The sequence below is a fragment of the Ahaetulla prasina genome, chromosome 8, assembly GCF_028640845.1.
Source record: "Ahaetulla prasina isolate Xishuangbanna chromosome 8, ASM2864084v1, whole genome shotgun sequence".
NCBI classification, from domain to species: Eukaryota; Metazoa; Chordata; class Lepidosauria; order Squamata; family Colubridae; genus Ahaetulla; species Ahaetulla prasina.
Window position 1 is genome coordinate 46701249 of NC_080546.1, and position 16644 is coordinate 46717892.

A 16644-nucleotide genomic window follows, 5' to 3' on the forward strand; every position below is an offset into this window, starting at 1 on the left:
TTTTTGTCTATTAATAATTCAAAGAATAATACTTTTGTCTCTTGCCATTTTTTTTGATGCATTAATCTCTGTCTTTCCTTCATTTCTCCTTTTGAAAAGTCAGTCACAATATTACCTAGTAAATCCTTACGTTCAAAAATCCACAAAATACTACCATATATTCCATCAGTCCAAAGAGGGAATTCTTGATAAACATTAAGTCTATAAGTTTTTCCAGTTCGGGAGACAGCCTCCTGTAGCACTAATTCTGACATTTCATCCAAACTATTTGAAGGAAGCTTCTTTACATCAGCTTGTTTATTCACGATCATATCTTCATCCATTGCATTTAAGTCCTGTTTCAGTTCGTACTTTTGAGTAATTAAATACATTCTTTCTGTGTAATCCTGTATAAAGTCACGAATCCATTCTTCTGAAAGAACCTTCATAACAAAGTTCTTGCTGAAAATCCCCTTATGAAATACTTAAACAACGTAATATGATCCAACAAACCAGAATCCAACACAATAAGATGATGTCTCCATTCAGTTTCGATTTCACAGCAAGCTATTTGCAGTTAGTCTAAAACGCCATTTTAAGAAAAGGAAAAAAAAGAATAATTTTTCTCTCTTTAAAAAGAGGAGGAAGTCAGGAAATCAACAATACTTGCAAACCAATAATTATTCACTTATGCTTCTTCCGCCTGCTTATAAATCCATAAAAAGAAATCAATTGTTAGCAGAACTTGGACACCTTCCTCTTTTCCTGCTGTTGCAAGAGATAGGAGGAGATAGGAGGGATTCGAAGGGACTCACCTTCCAGGACTTTGCATAACAAAAACAAAGCCCCTAAGGGAATCTACCTCTCTCCCCCCTGCTCGTTCCCCTGCTCTCTCAACCAGAGAGGGAAAATTAAGTCGGGAACAGCTGTTTGAAAGCTATTTACACTGGCTTTTACAATATCCAGCGCGGAGTGCCAGAAATTAGCACCCAGCGAGAAAGGTGGAGCCAAGTGGAAGTCCAGGGCGAAGACGTCTTGTTGGGGTGGTGGATGACGCCTGAGCTACTCGTGGCAGTGATCGTAGTAGGCTTTTTCCATCTTCCCCCCCCCCTTTGGAATTCCATCTGGACCTGTTAGGGCTGTTTTGGGCCGACTATTTCTGCCTCGTAGTCTGTGTGTGCGATGGTGTTCCATGATGGTGCACATTACATGGTAATCCTCCCCCCCCCCGGACTCTGGAGCTTGGATGGGGATTTGGACTTTGGATTTTGGAGTTTAGACTCCCTCCTAGACTTTGGAGCTTGGAAGGGGGTTTTAGATGGTCGTGACTGCTTTGCCAGGCTTGCCTTAAGATCTGGCAAGGGCCATGGGACAGCGTTTGTTTGCTGTTCAGGACTGGCCTCATTTTGGCCAATCTATGGTAAGATCTGCCTTATCCTGGTTCTTCCCCCCCCTTCCCGCACTCCCTGTTGGTGGGGAGTGGGGTGTCTTGGAGGGGAATAGACTGGCACCTTAAACACCTGCTACTTTAACATCGTCTTGAGGATTTCATGAGAGAGCATCCATCTTGTCTTCATCATCTTGCCTTATCATCTTTATCATCTTTACCATCTGTGGGCTTTTTGTTATCGGCCCCTAAAATTATGACTGCCATACCATCACTAGTGGTCTGGGATGAACTCTTTTTATGCCAGTTTGGCCCAATATGAGATATGAGATACTCTTCGTTGGAACTCCATCACCTGCGAGGTTCCCCCACCTCACAGGAATGGCCCTCTACGTTACCGGGGGCCTATCTCAATGATGGGTTTTGGGACCCAGAGAGATGGCATGTGGCAAGAAGGAACCTTTGGGGTTTTTTAGATAGATTTTTAAGGGGAGGGAGGGTGAAGTCGGGTAATGGGGGATATTTGTCAGGGAGGGAGCCAGTCCTTGCAAATGCTCGCGGCGAGACTTTATTAGGTTCGGAGGTGAAGGGAGAGGTTCATTGTTCTACTCCAGAGGGATGTTCCATCAGCACGGTAAGTGGGAGGGGCAGATACGGCGGAAGTGAGGGGCCGTATCATGTTCAGGGGGCGCGTTCTCGCTGTTTAAAAGCGATTGCACGCTCGGGCCCCTCAGACTTTTCCCGTTCCCCGAGCGGTCAGCATCACCAGGGCTTGGACCTCCGGCTGATGTTGTGCAATGCGCAGTCCATGGTTAATAAAGCCCCCCTGATTTGGGATCTTATACAGGGGGAGTCCGCGGACCTTATGGGCATTACGGAGACCTGGCTGGGCACGGAGGGGGGAGTGTCCCTTGTTGAAATGTGCCCACCGGGTTTCCGAGCATTCCATCAGCTGAGGGCCCAAGGTAGGGGTGGGGGGGTGGCGGTTGTTATTAAGGAGAGTCTAGAACCGAGGGAGACCACTGTTCCTCAGATTGCCGGTTGTGAATCCCTCTTTGTAAAGTGGGGCCATAGGGGTCAGATGGGCTTGTTGGTCACGTACCTGGCTCCTTGCTGCGTGACAACAGCCCTGCCCGAGCTGTTGGAGGTGCTTGCCGGGGTGGCGGTTGAGACCCCCAGACTTATGGTCATGGGGGACTTTAACTTGCCATCGACCGGCGTGTCATCGACAGCAGCTCGGGAGTTCATAGCCTCCATGACGGCCTTGGACCTGACACAAGTAATTGATGGCCCTACTCACATTGGGGGAGGCACACTGGATTTGATTTTCATCTCTGGTCAGTGGTTACATGATCTGGACTTAGGAGATTTAGTCACCGAGCCTTTGTCATGGTCAGATCATTCTCTCCTCTGTCTGGACTTTCGGACCACCACTCAACACTGCAGGGAGACGGGGCCAATACGTTGGTTCCGTCCCAGGTGCCTGATGGACCCAGAGAGGTTCCTGACGGAGCTTGGGCCGTTACCTGAGGGTCTGACCCACGGCACGGCTGAAGAACTAGTTGCGGCTTGGGAACAGGCCGCGGCTGCGGCTCTAGACCATGTTGTGCCTTTGCGGCCTCTGACCCGGCGTAGGTCTCAACCAGCCCCTTGGTTTTCCGAGGAGCTGAGGGAGATGAAACACCGGAGAAGACGCCTAGAGAGTTCCTGGAGATCCAGTCATTCGGAGGCTGACCGGACACTAGTTAGGTCATATAGTAGGACCTATCTAGTGGCAATGAGGGAAGCGAGACGCCTCTATGTCTCCTCCCTCATTGCATCGGCAGATAACCACCCGGCTGCCCTGTTTCAGGTGACCCAACAGGAGACGCGGGATGACCCATTGCAGGGATGTGCCGAGGAGTTTAGTGGTTATCTATACGATAAAATCGTTCTGCTTCGGGATGGATTGGATCAAAATTGGGTTGATCCAGGTGAGAGGTCGGAGACATGTCTTGTTGAGACTATTTGGGATGAATTTGACCCTGTGGCTCCCGAGGACATGGACAGGTTGTTGGGGAGATTGAATGCCACCACATGTTTACTGGACCCGTACCCCTCCTGGTTGGTACTGGCCACGCAGGAGGTGACACGAGGCTGGCTCCAGGGGATTGCTAATGCTTCTTTGTTGGAAGGGGTTTTTCCTTCTGCTTTGAAAGAGGCAGTGGTGAGACCCCTCCTCAAGAAGCCTTCCCTGGACCCAGCTGTTTTAGGACATTATTGTCCGGTCTCCAACCTTCACTTTGTGGCGAAGGTTGTAGAGAGTGTGGTGGCACGTCAATTACCCAATACCTGGAGGAAACTGTCTATCTAGACCCGTTCCAGTCCGGTTTTCAGCCCGGATACTCTACAGTACAGAGACAGCTTTGGTCGCGTTGGTTGATGATCTCTGGAGGGCCAGGGATAGGGGTTACTCCTCTGCCCTGGTCCTATTAGATCTCTCAGCGGCTTTTGATATCATCGACCATGGTATCCTGCTTCACCGGTTAGAGGGTTTGGGAGTGGGAGGCACTGTTTTACGATGGTTCTCCTCCTATCTCTCCGACTGGTTGCAGATGGTGTTGGCAGGGGGGCAGAGATCGACCCCGAGGCGCCTCACTTGTGGGGTGCCGCAGGGATCAATTCTCTCGCCTCTCCTGTTCAACATCTATATGAAGCCGCTGGGTGAGATCATCAGTGGTTTTGGGGTGAGGTACCAACTGTACGCTGATGACACGCAGCTGTACTTTTCCACCCCAGGCCACCCCAACGAAGCTGTCGAAGTGCTGTCCCGGTGTCTGGAAGCCGTACGGGTCTGGATGGGGAGAAACAGGCTCAAGCTCAATCCCTCCAAGATGGAGTGGCTGTGGATGCCGGCACCCCGGTACAGTCAGTTGCAGCCGCGGCTGACTGTTGGGGCCGAGTCATTGGGCCCAATGGAAAGGGTGCGCAACTTGGGCGTTCTCCTGGATGGACGGCTGTCTTTTGAAGACCATTTGACAGCCATCTCCAGGAGAGCTTTTTACCAGGTTCGCCTGGTTCGCCAGTTGCGCCCCTTCCTAGACCGGGATGCCCTATGCATGGTCACTCATGCGCTCGTGACATCTCGCTTGGATTACTGCAATGCTTTCTACATGGGGCTCCCCTTGAAGAGCATCCGGAGGCTCCAGTTAGTTCAGAATGCAGCTGCGCGGGTGATAGAGGGAGTCCCTCGTGGCTCCCATGTGACACCACTCATGCGCAGACCGCACTGGCTACCTGTGGCCTTTCGGGTGCGCTTCAAGGTTTTGGTTACTGTCTTTAAATCGCTCCATGGCTTAGGGCCGGGTTATCTATGGGACCGCTACTGCTACCGAATGCCTCCCACTAACCCGTGCGCTCTCACAGAGAGGGACTCCTCAGGGTGCCGTCGGCCAGGCAATGTCGGCTGGTGACCCCCAGGGGATGGGCCTTCTCTGTGGGGGCCCCTACCCTCTGGAATGACCTCCCCACAGGACTCCGCCAACTTCCTGACCTTCGGACCTTTCGCCGCGAGCTGAAGACCTATTTGTTCACTTGCGCAGGACTGGCATAGGATTTTAGATTTATATGGTTTTTAATTTTATATGGGTTTTATTATTCTAAATTTTTTAATTTTGGCCAATTGAATAAGTTTTTTAATTGTATTTTAATAGTATTTATATTGTAATATTATTGTTTATTTTATCTGGCTGTGAACCGCCCTGAGTCCTTCGGGAGAAGGGCGGTATAAAAATCGAAATAATAAATAATAAATAAATAAATCACGCCTGAAGCCGTATTGGCTAGCGATCTGAACTGCTTGCGATTGCCTTGAGGACGGAGGCATTAAACCGGAGACTCCTCCCCTATCAAGTTTATCATGCCTGAAGCCAGATTAGGCTTGGGAGTGATTGCAGCTGGCTTGAGAGGGAGACATCAGAGCAAAGATTTCTCTCTTTTTTAATTCATTGCGCCTGAAGCCGAATTCGGCTAGCGATTTGAAGAGCCTGCAGCTGGCTTGTGGAGTCAACCATTGGAGCGCGATTCTTTGACTCGCAAGTATACTTCGCATATTTCTGATGGTCTTAGGCGACCCCTGGCAAATCGTCATTCGACCCCCAATGGGGTCCCGACCCACAGGTTGAGAACCGCTGCTGTAAGAGCTTTCTGGGAACCACATAATAGAAGTTTAACAACTAAAAGGAAGGAACACCTGATTTTATTGTGAATTGAACTGTGGCCAAAGTCACACATCATAATTGGCCATAATATTGTTTGTTTGCTTGTGTCTTAGTTCATGGCTATGATAGGTGTTTGAAATATAATATCATGAACATCTTCATAATATCATTGAACACATATGAATTATTTTGATGCTACTAAAAATGTAATGTTCTACAGTTAGGCAAGAAAAACAAAATGCACAGGTACAGTATATGTGGTACCTTGCTCAATAGTGGTAACTGTGAGAGGGAACTTGGAGTCCTAGCTGACAATCCTTAAGTATGAGCCACCAGTGTGCTGCAGCTGCCAAAAAAACCCAACATAGTTCTAGGCTGCATAAAAAGAGGGATAGAATCAAAATCATGTGAAGTATTGATACCAGTGATGGGTTGCTACCAGTTCGCCCCTTCTGCAGGCACAGAAGTGTTGTGTGTGCGCACGCATACACCCACCCACAAGCGAACCGGTAGCAGCTGAAGCTGAAACCCACTACTGGTTAATACCACTTTATAATGCCTTAGTAAGATCACACTTGGTATACTGCATCCAGTTTTGGTCATCACGATGTAAAAAAAGATGTTGAGACTCTAGAAAGAGTGCAGAGAAGAACAACAAAGATGATTAGGGGACTGGAAGCTAAAACATATAAATAATGGTTGCTGTAACCGGGTATGTCTGATGAAAAGAAGGACTGGGGTGACATGATAGCAGTGTTCCAATATCTCAGGGGCTGCCACAAAGAAGAGGGAGTCGGGCTGTTCTCCAAAGCACCTGAGGGTAGAACAAGAAGCAATGTGTGGAAACTAATCAAGAAAAGAAGCAACTTAGAACTAAGGAGAAATTTCCTAACAGTTAGAACAATTAATCAGTGGAACAACTTGGTTCCAGAAGTTGTGAATGCTCCAACATTGGAAGTTTTAAAGAAGATATTGGATAACCATTTGTCTGAAGTGGTATAGGGTACCCTGCCTAAGCAGGGGGTTGGACTAGAAGACCTCCAAGGTCTCTTCCAACTCTATTGTTCTGCTTTGTTCTGTTCTGTTCATATAATCATTTAGATTATGCGTCTTGTTTGCTTGGCTTGAAGAAATTGCATCCCACCTTTTTTCTACCAAAGATGAGCTTCTGAACTGCTTCTTCGGTATTAAAAAACAACCATGATTTATGGGCCTTAATTTCTAATTTTGTTTAGTATATCCAGTTCAGCTTGCGACCAATCAGTGAAAGCTGCAGTATATCAAATAATTAGAATAGTTGAAGTATTTCAACTTTAATTTAATTTTGTTTTTAAACTATACCAGACTAATTTTATATAATTGGATCAAATATTATCTTAGGACCTTTAAACGCGAGCTCAAGACTTTTTTTTTCACCAAGCGGGGCTGGCCTGATTGATTGATTCTAATATTTGGGGATTTTAGCAGGTTTCTTAACAGGTTTTTTTTATCTTTTGTATTTTTACCTAATAGTTTTAAGTATACAGCAGTCTAATTAGATTTTTAACTTTGTTATGATATTTTAAATGGTTTTGGATTATTGTCGTTTTACTTGCTGTACACCGCCCTGAGTCTTCGGAGAAGGGCGGTATAAAAATGTAAATAAATAAATAAATAAATAAATTTTACTTGATTATGTAGTAAGTCAGATAGTAATACTGTTTGTATCTTTTTCTGGTACCAACTGTCCCATTTTCATTAGCTGTATTCTTATTCAACAAGTATTCTTCCTCCAAAGCAAGCTCCAAAGATACACGTTAGTCTATTAAAAGGCAGACGATATTTGGTCCAATGTTTGTTAATTGATGTTTGCTCTCTAAAGGATGGTAATTTGTTCACTCCATTGAAACAGAAAACACTCAGCCACATTTAAGCGATCACATTGACCAAGTTCACCCTGTGTGATTAAGATATAGTTCCATGTGACATGTAAATCCATAAAAATTGGGTAAACCATGGTGGGTTAAACAAGTACTATGAAGATAACCACCATTACTGCCTTCAAATGATGGAGTTTAATTTCCCTGTCAATCTTTCATTCCTTGTTAAAACCTTGGTGCGTTAACCTTTTTCTCTCTTGCATGCTATTTTCACAAGATGCGATTACTGGAACGCAACCTAAGGGCGAAATGCTTCAGCGCAGGCAATACGCATGCGCTCCTCCTTCCTGTCTCTTTCTTTCTGGTGTTTGTTTTTTTTTTGGGGTGGGGGGGGGGAGAGCATGCTCTCAGCCCGACTGGCAGCTTAGAGCAGAGCCCAGCTTGCGTGGCGGCGGCAATGCGCGCTTCGAGCCCAGCTGTGGCCTCGGTGCGCGCTCCCGCGAGCACAGTTACACGTGGCAGTTCTCTGTGCGCTCCCGGGTAGGGAGAGCCTGAAGGCAGCCGGCTCGTCGCGCGGCTTTCTGACAAGCGCCTGCAGGACCAGCTTAGAAGCAGGGCGAGGTAGCGAATTGAAAGCTGGGGACGGCCAGGTAAGGGGAATGACCTTCGGCAGATATTGGGGTGGGGGGCAAGAGAAATTAGAAGGCTCTGGGGACGGCCAGTCTGGACCCGAGAGCGCCTTTGAACGCAGTCTGTATTTGTTAGGTAGGGCAGTCAGAGATGATAGCATCCCTTTGAACCAAGGGGCATCTAAGGCTGGGGGGGGGGACTTTTGCATTTGCATAGAAGAGGAGGGAGAGAAGATATATCTCAGCGCAAGAGATGCAGAGAAGCCTCTCCGTTATAAAATTGGGGGTCTCATAGGGAACATTGCGAATGCAGTACCTGATCCACATCTGGCCAATCTGTCTAGCTTTAGGAAAGCTGGCTGGATTTGCTTTGAAGGCATCCGGTGATTTAGTCTGCGACCTGCTCAGTTATCTTGAAGTTGTTCAGGTTCTAAATATGCTTAATTCTTTTAGAAAGTTATACTCCAAATTATTAAAAAGCCCATTCAAGCCCCATTCCCCCAGCTTGGGTGCAACTAGCCCTAATTTTATTGCAAGACTGAAGGATTTGTAATATATTCAAAAACTGTGAAAAATGGGCTGATTGCATGCCAGGCAAGCTTTTCATATTTAATGTTGAAATAGTACTTTTCAAAGGGGTTTACTGTAAATGCTATATAATAAAAATATTGACATTGCTTTCTGGATTGAGATTAATCTTCACCACACACAAGCTACCTGAATCCACATTGTGTTGTGTTGTGGGGGAGGGAAACTGACCCTGCCATATTGTATAACAAGAATGGGGAAATAGTTATTTTAACATATGTGCTGCAGTGGTGGCATGTATCTTTTGTCCTTAACTTGCATCCCAGTTGTCACCCTTTAATTATGAGCTGAGTATATTTTGAGTAAGCTCTTATGTCTTCATACATTAAAGAATATATGGGACAATCATAACATATTTTCTCAGTTTATAGGAATATGGGAACTTGACATTTCAATACTGTTTTATCTGCTATCATTATAGAAGTATTTTCTTTCTCTGTTGATTCAGTGTAATTTAGTGATTATTTTTGTTTTATATCTTCTTTGGTTTTTAATAACTAGGTACATAAAATGTGCGTATTTACTGTTAGTTATGATTCTCTTCATCACTAATGTTGGAACCTTAAACATGTAGTCTGACTCGCAATCAAATCCTTGTTGGCATTATGGACCATGCTCCAGGTTCATAGTCTCCAATTTCATACCAATGTTTCCTGATTGCAGTGATTATTATTTGCTGGAGTATTTAGATTGGACAAGCTGTCACAAACCATAAATCACTTCCAAACTAGATTTGGGGACTATGATTCCAACTGGATTTTCAAAACCAGTTCTGTCATATATCATGCAGCAAATAATGAAGCAACAGAAGAGGTCAAGAGTACTTCATAATGGGACACAAAGAGGTTATAGCAAGACAAAAGAGGAAGTCATCAGTTCTATTAGAGAAATTAAGCTGCTCCCTCCATCTGTTGTTACCTATCATCAACCATCTGATTTGGCTATATAACAGAGTGTAAAAAGGAAAAATAGGGAAACATTCTGCTGACTTAGTTAGTGTTTGTCTATTGTTTGGATAGTTTTCTATGTAGGTAGTAATTAATAACTATATAACTAAAATCTGAATTACTTTTTTTGCTTCTTAACCTAAAAAAATATTTTCTTTGTTGTCTTTGTTGCAGAGATTGTTTTTAAACAAATATGTAAACTTTTTTTTTGGTATAACGTAACTATGATGGATTATCTTCTTAGTATTGAGATGCTTTATAAAATGGGTTTTAATTTGCACTTTGTTGATACACATTGTTGGAAGGGAAGGAAGGATGGAAGGGAGACACATTTGTTAGGTTACTTTGTTTATCATGAAACTGAAAGTAGATTGAAGTCATTTTAAGCACAGTTATGCTTGCATTTCTTTCTTGGCCTTTGGTTTGCTTAGGATGTTCTGACGTGGCACATTTTTTTCCTGTCTCAACTGTGCAGGAAGTAGTTTTATTGGCTCAGAATATTATCAACTGTAACTGGCTAGAATGGAATTCTTTATAGACTATCATCATGGCTTATCAAGCAGTTAAATGCACCTGTTGAGATGATTACACTGCCACGTTTCTATCCTGAAAGAAAAAAGAAGTATGTGTCTATTTTGGGGTGGGAGACGGTAATCACTGGCAGCAATCTGCTTCTTTCATAGAATGTACTTAATTAACTAGTGCCACCTCACCAAAAATATTTTTTTTCATTTTATGTGCATGGCACTTGAAAAATGGGAAAACTTGTGAATTGGAAACTTTCCTCTTTCAAAGAACGTGTTCCTAAATGTGAACCCAATTATTATTTTCAACTGTAATTACCACTTTAAATAACATCCTCATCAGTTATACCCAATCAAATCATATGTTTCTTCTAATGAATAAGTAATGTGATGCAAGCAAATAGGATTTTCTTGCAAGTAGTGGGCCATAGAACTGCAGAAATTGATATTTTGGTTATACAATTAGGAAAAATACACCTGTGAATTTTACCCGTCAGAGACTTATTTATTTAAATTTTTTTAGAAGCCCCTGCCCACTTCTTACGCAAGTCTCAATGGCTTAAAAATTAGGGTCTTCACTTATCTATGAATTGAAGTAATGCTACCTTTGAGTTGGTGCAAAACTCATAACATTTGTTTTCTCCTTTACCAATTCTTACCAGTTTTTTTTAATTATTATTATTATTACTACTACTACTATTACTACTACTATTACTATTATTATTACTATTATTATTACTATTATTATTCCAAGGCTTGGTTGGGCATGATTCTGTACCATTAATTGCTTGGGCAAAATGATTGCTGTGTTCTTCTGGCTTTGATGCCATTCTTTTCCAATATAATACCAAGCAGTAGGGAAAACACCTACCAGTGAGGGCTCTGCAGCAGGATTTGAGGAATTCTGATTTTTGGTTTTGTCTTCTCTGGACTGATTTATCTGCTTCTTCACCCAACTGTATTTGGACATTCCCCAAATTAAAAGAATATGAAATTCAGAAATATGGAAATATGCTGTGCACCAATAACCTTACAGAGAACGGAGGCAGACCCCTTCACAGTTAGTGAGGTTCTTGTAGAGCAGGAGCACTAAGAAACTAACTGCTAAATAATTTAGGGTTCCGCCCCCCCCCGGAATTGAGAGGACTTATTTAGAAGCTACCCAACTCTGGGCATTCATATTTTAAAAGCAAGAAACATTAAAATTAGGGATGAAACTGATAAATACCAGGAAAGGGACAAATAAGCATTCATCTTAAATAAAATCGGGCTGCTTTTCTTTCTTTATGCTGAATATCAGTGTTTCTCAGTCTTCGCAACTTTAAGGTGTCTGAATTTCAACTCCCAGATGTCCTAGCCCCATGATGGAGAACCTATGGCATGTGTGCCAGAGGTGGCATGCAGAGCCCTCTCTGCTGGCACGAGCGCCATTGCTCCAGGTCAGATTTCCATGGCGTTTCTTTTGTGAGCTTCTGTTTCCCTGCAATCGACGAAACAGAAGCTCACAAAAAAAAAAAGTTCTCACCTTTTGCCGCACTGTTGATGTTGGGATGCCCCGCCTCCTGCCGGCCAACTGGTCTTCGGATCTCAGCTGCGCATGCATGCATCTCCGTGCATGCGCAAGTCTGCACACATGCATGTCTGTGTGCACACATACACACATGTCTGTGTGCACACATACACGCATGTCTGTGCATGTCTATGCATGTGCATACACGTGTACCTTTCAGTTTGGGCATGTGCGCATGTGCAGTTTGGGCTCTCGGTGTCAAAAAGGTTCACCGTCATTGTCCTAGCCAGTATTCTGGGAATTGGTTGAAAGCCTGCAGAGATGTTGTGGTCAAAAACAGCAGATGTAAAAAGAACTTGAAGAGAAGGACAGAAGTTAGAAGAGAATGAATAAGACGGAAGTTGACTTATAAACAGAGAGTGAAGAGGCCAAGTCTATATCTCCCAGTACTTCCCAAAATACCCCACATCAGGACATCTGATGTGCTGTCCCCTCCTGGCCTCAGCCACACGAGCTGGCTAAATGAGCCAATAATTGAGTTCACAGCTGCTATCAGTCCTGGCAGGGAATCTGCAGCTGCCTGCCAAAGTCTCCCTTATCTTGGAGTTGCCGGGCAACCAAGAAGTCAGTAATCCAGGCCGAATGTTCAGCTCACTTCTCCACAAGTCAAGTAGTTCAGCTCAATTTTTGCTCGTCACGGAGCAGAAGAGCAGCCAGGGCTGCTTTTATACTGTGTGGGGTGTGGCTCCATGACTCAGCACTCTCTAGGCCTGCCCCACCCCTTCCTTTGTTGTAGCCGCCTCTCGTATCTCCGAAACCTGGGATCCAGCCAGGCCTGATTGCCAGCAGCCGGGTCTGGATGCGTGGCCTGGGGGGGGAAGAGTCAGGGGACGGAGGCCTTGTTATCTCCTCCACTTGGCCTGCCTCTGGCTCATGGAGCTGAGCCAGAGGATCTGGTGCTCCAGAGGTTAGTCCTGATGGCCCTTCCCCTCACTTTCCGAGTCACTTTCTGGCAGGGGGCTGGGCTCGAGGGGCACAGACACAACACCTGACTGCTTCCAAAGTAATGGCGAGCAACGTAATATGTTTTATTCATCTTGCAGATGTCTTGTGATGATATTGGAATAACGTAGAAAATGCTATTAGAGTGGCATGGCTAATAATGATTAATGTCTTTCTCATTCATGGAGTGGGAATGAGATAATATTAGGTGAATAGAGTAAAAATTATATTCATGGGAGGATAGTACTGTGTTAAGGGCAAGTAGCGATTGGGTCTTAAGGTCTCCTTGGAAAGGTCTCCTTAAGGTCTCCTTTGCTGTTTAAATACTTATTTGTTGCCACATACTCCTCTATTGAGGCAGGTGAGGGGATGTTGGGGAATTCTTGCCTTCTTGGAAAGGATATGCCTGTCAGTTAGAGTGTTGCAACACTATAGAGATAAAGATACTGTAAAGAGATAGATATAGATAGTGTTTTCGTGTGGCATATGTATGTATGTATGAATACAAAATGATTTTAATGATATATATAATTACCGTATTTGTGTCATTTGACAAAAGTAGGTATAAAAGGGTTTAACACTTCAACGAGACAGGGAAATAGTGGAAGGACAGAAGAAATTGAGGAATGGGTCATAAGAGGGATGGATATTATTTCAGCTGCACATAGATTGTCCTACTTAAATAAGGTGTAGAGTCTAAGTCAGGATGAATCACTTGTGTCCTGTAAGCAACAGGTGGACTCTAATCTTTTTCTTCATACTCTTGGGGTATCCTGAAACTGTACTCCTGAATTGTAGTCACATAGTTTTACATATTCAAAAGAAACATGTTGGAAGGTGCATTATTTGCAGTGGCTTAACTTACCAATTTCTTTAACCAATTGCAGAGAGAGTGTAAAACTGAAAATTTAATTCCTACTCCTTCAGAAAATGTTGCTGTTTTCCCTCCATCATAAGAAAATGTGTATGTCCAGGCACCAAAGAGATGTCTGCTCCTCAACTTTATCCAGAAAAAATAGACTTTGGAAAGATCTTCCATGAAGGCATTCTGGAAAAATTCTATATTTTATAAAAGGAAATATATATTATCCAGTTGTGCGATAAAACCATAAATTTACATCTGTATCCCTGATATAGAAGAACTACCATATGCTTTGTCCATATAACCATTCTTAAGAGAATTATCAGACTATGGACCACTTTCTTGGGTCTGATCTGCCAAAACGCTGATTCTGTTTCTTACTATTATAAAACAATAGTAACAATTCAATTCACATTTTTAGAGCGTGAAAATTATAATTTTTCTGTTTGTTCACATTTTTATAAGGAAAAAATACCGCTGAAATGAATCACCAAGGATATGTTGCAGCACCTCCATATTCCCAGGCCCAGCCAGGAATGGGAGGATTTTCTTCTAGCTTTGGACAAACAGTTTCTTCACCTCTTCATGGACATTATAATGATCCAAATCCAGCACCTTTTACATCTCAGTCAGGTACAGTTACTTCGAGTTGTATTCTAGAAATAATGGGTTGTATTTTCCAGATTCTTAGCCAGGATAATGTTTGAGGGGAATTCTGGACGTATGAGTTGGGGAAAAAGAGTTCACTATCATAAAACTAACTAAAATTACAACAAATAAAGGTATATCATGGTCTGTGGACTCAGGTTGTATGTGATTCAGCATTTAAACCCTGGGAAAAAACCTAATACTTATGGACTTCTTTCACCGACGTCTTTGTCCTTTTTTAGTATGGCTATAAAATTTTTAAAAGCTTATTGCTTTCTCGTCTTTCCTGATACTGATATAAATGGAAGATACTGAATAACTTGGAATTTATTTAATTTAGTTTATTAATGTATTTCTTTAACATACATTATTTATGCTTTGACTTTTATGGTGTACTCCTTTAAATGTAATGGTTTTCCATTAATATTGATATGTTTACTTTTCCTTTAGGTATATTGAAAACAAATGTGCCTTTTGGAGCTCCTCCTGTCATGGGATCTCCACCTCAGAACCTCCACTCACCTAAGCAGAGTAATTTCCAGAATGGACCCAGCACTGCAGCAGCTCAACAGCCACACAGGTGATTTAAAACAAAGCAGAATAAAGCATTAGGAATATTCCCTAAGGTGATTTTTCAAGAGGCAAGTGGACTTTCTTGTTTTTCTTGGAAGATGTTTCACTTCTCATCCAAGAAACTTTTTCAGTACTGAACTGATGAAGTTTCTTGGATGAGAAGCGAAACATCTTCCAAGAAAAATAAGCAGGTCCACTTGCCTTTTGAAAAAGCACCTTTGGGACAATCATGAACCTGGATGACTGAGAATCTCCATAGACATTAGGAATATTTTTTATGCTTTTATTTATTTATTTATTTATTTATTAAATTTGTATACCGCCCTTCTCCCGTAGGACTCAGGGCGGTTCACAGCCAAGTAAAAAATACACAATAAATACAATTAAAATACAATTTAAAAACCTTATTAAATTGGCCAGAATTAAAATTTAGAACTAAAACCCATAAAAAACCCATAAACTAAAAAACTAACCCAGTCCAGCGCAGATGAATAAATGAGTTTTAAGCTCGCGGCGAAAGGTTCGGAGGTCCGGAAGTTGACGAAGTCCTGGGGGGAGTTCGTTCCAGAGGGCGGGAGCCCCCACAGAGAAGGCCCTTCCCCTGGGTGTCGCCAGACGACACTGTCGCGCCGACGGCACCCTGAGGAGTCCCTCTCTGTGAGAGCGCACGGGTCGGTGAGAGGTATTCGGTAGCAGCAGGCGGTCCCGTAAGTAACCCGGCCCTATGCCATGGAGCGCTTGAGGACTGTGCAGACCCTTTGATGAAATTCTTTGCTCATGTGACATGAAACAGGCTCAGAAGCTCCAGGATGGCTCTTCATTAGAGTGTTGGTTTATGCCAGTTGTCCTTCCAGAAATGTCTTTTATGCAAATAAATACAACCTCAGAAAACTTTGGGGTAGTGGGCTGTAGAGTAGGGTACACTAAGCCTTCGAAGGGCTTGTGGTTGCTTTGTGTTTTTGCATGGTAGATCCAAAAATACTTTTAAAAGATTGGCGTTCTATGATATATCCATTCCTGAAAGCATTTTGTTAATATTTATCACGAACTTGTTTTGCAAATTCAGTAGGCTGTGCTCAGTCCATGATATGATGTAAGCAGAATCTGCCTTCCTTTGGCAGTATGATCTTGCACAATTTTACATGCTCTTTGGTCTGGCAGAAGCTCTATTTTTCATATGCTGTGTAAGCAGCATGGAATCATAATACTGGAAGGAACCAATCTACGCTCAGTGTAGAATTCCAACTTAAAGCAGCACCCCCAAAATATATCCCTGGTTCAACATATAGAGGAACCTACCACCTCCCTTAATGATAGATTCCACTATAAAAGTGGAATTACAAAAGTGTTATGACATTTTTCCTAATATTCATCTGGAATGTGCTTAAAAACATTATTCCAAATTCAGGAACAACAAAGTATAAGTCTTTGACTTGTATTGTATGATATATATTCCTCTATTAATAAACTACTATCATATTTGTTCTACTACTTCACTTCTCAAGGCTAAATATAAAACTACTCTGTCAATATTTTCTCATTGGATTTGCAATCTAACTTTTTTACCATCTTACTACTATTTTAAGAGTTTACACCAGTTTATCTCAGTCTTAAAGTATGATGACCCAAATGGAACAGAATACTTGAATTAATATCTGACCAATGAGAACACAATGGAACCAATACTTTCTGTCAATTGGAAACATACTTATATTGGGTATCACTAAACTTTGATTTTACAAACTTTAATGCAATGAAATTTGAATATAACAGTTATATTGTGTCGGCATTTATGTTGTATGTGTAATATTATTATGTATCTGACATATATATGGTAAAGTCAATATACATATCACTTTTGTGCCAATTAGTATAATTTGCATAATGACAACATAATGTGAATGATGTAATCTGCATCACTATAATGACATACCTAT

The 16644-nt window shown here is 42.7% G+C and overlaps 1 protein-coding gene across 3 annotated transcripts in view; it reads left to right on the plus strand.

Moving 5' to 3' along the window:
• The first annotated feature begins 7823 nt into the window (after positions 1-7823).
• SEC24D (SEC24 homolog D, COPII coat complex component) overlaps positions 7824-16644 on the plus strand; it is an 82271-nt gene continuing 73450 nt past the window's right edge. For 2 of the 3 annotated variants that reach the window (XM_058192778.1, XM_058192780.1), the window contains exons 1-3: positions 7824-8074; positions 13952-14119; positions 14585-14714. In XM_058192778.1, the coding sequence (XP_058048761.1) occupies positions 13969-14119; positions 14585-14714 (281 nt within the window). In that variant the 5' untranslated portion in view covers positions 7824-8074; positions 13952-13968. Of the gene's footprint in view, positions 8075-10188; positions 10211-13951; positions 14120-14584; positions 14715-16644 lie in introns of those variants that run through there. The other variant, XM_058192779.1, reaches the window with a different exon arrangement.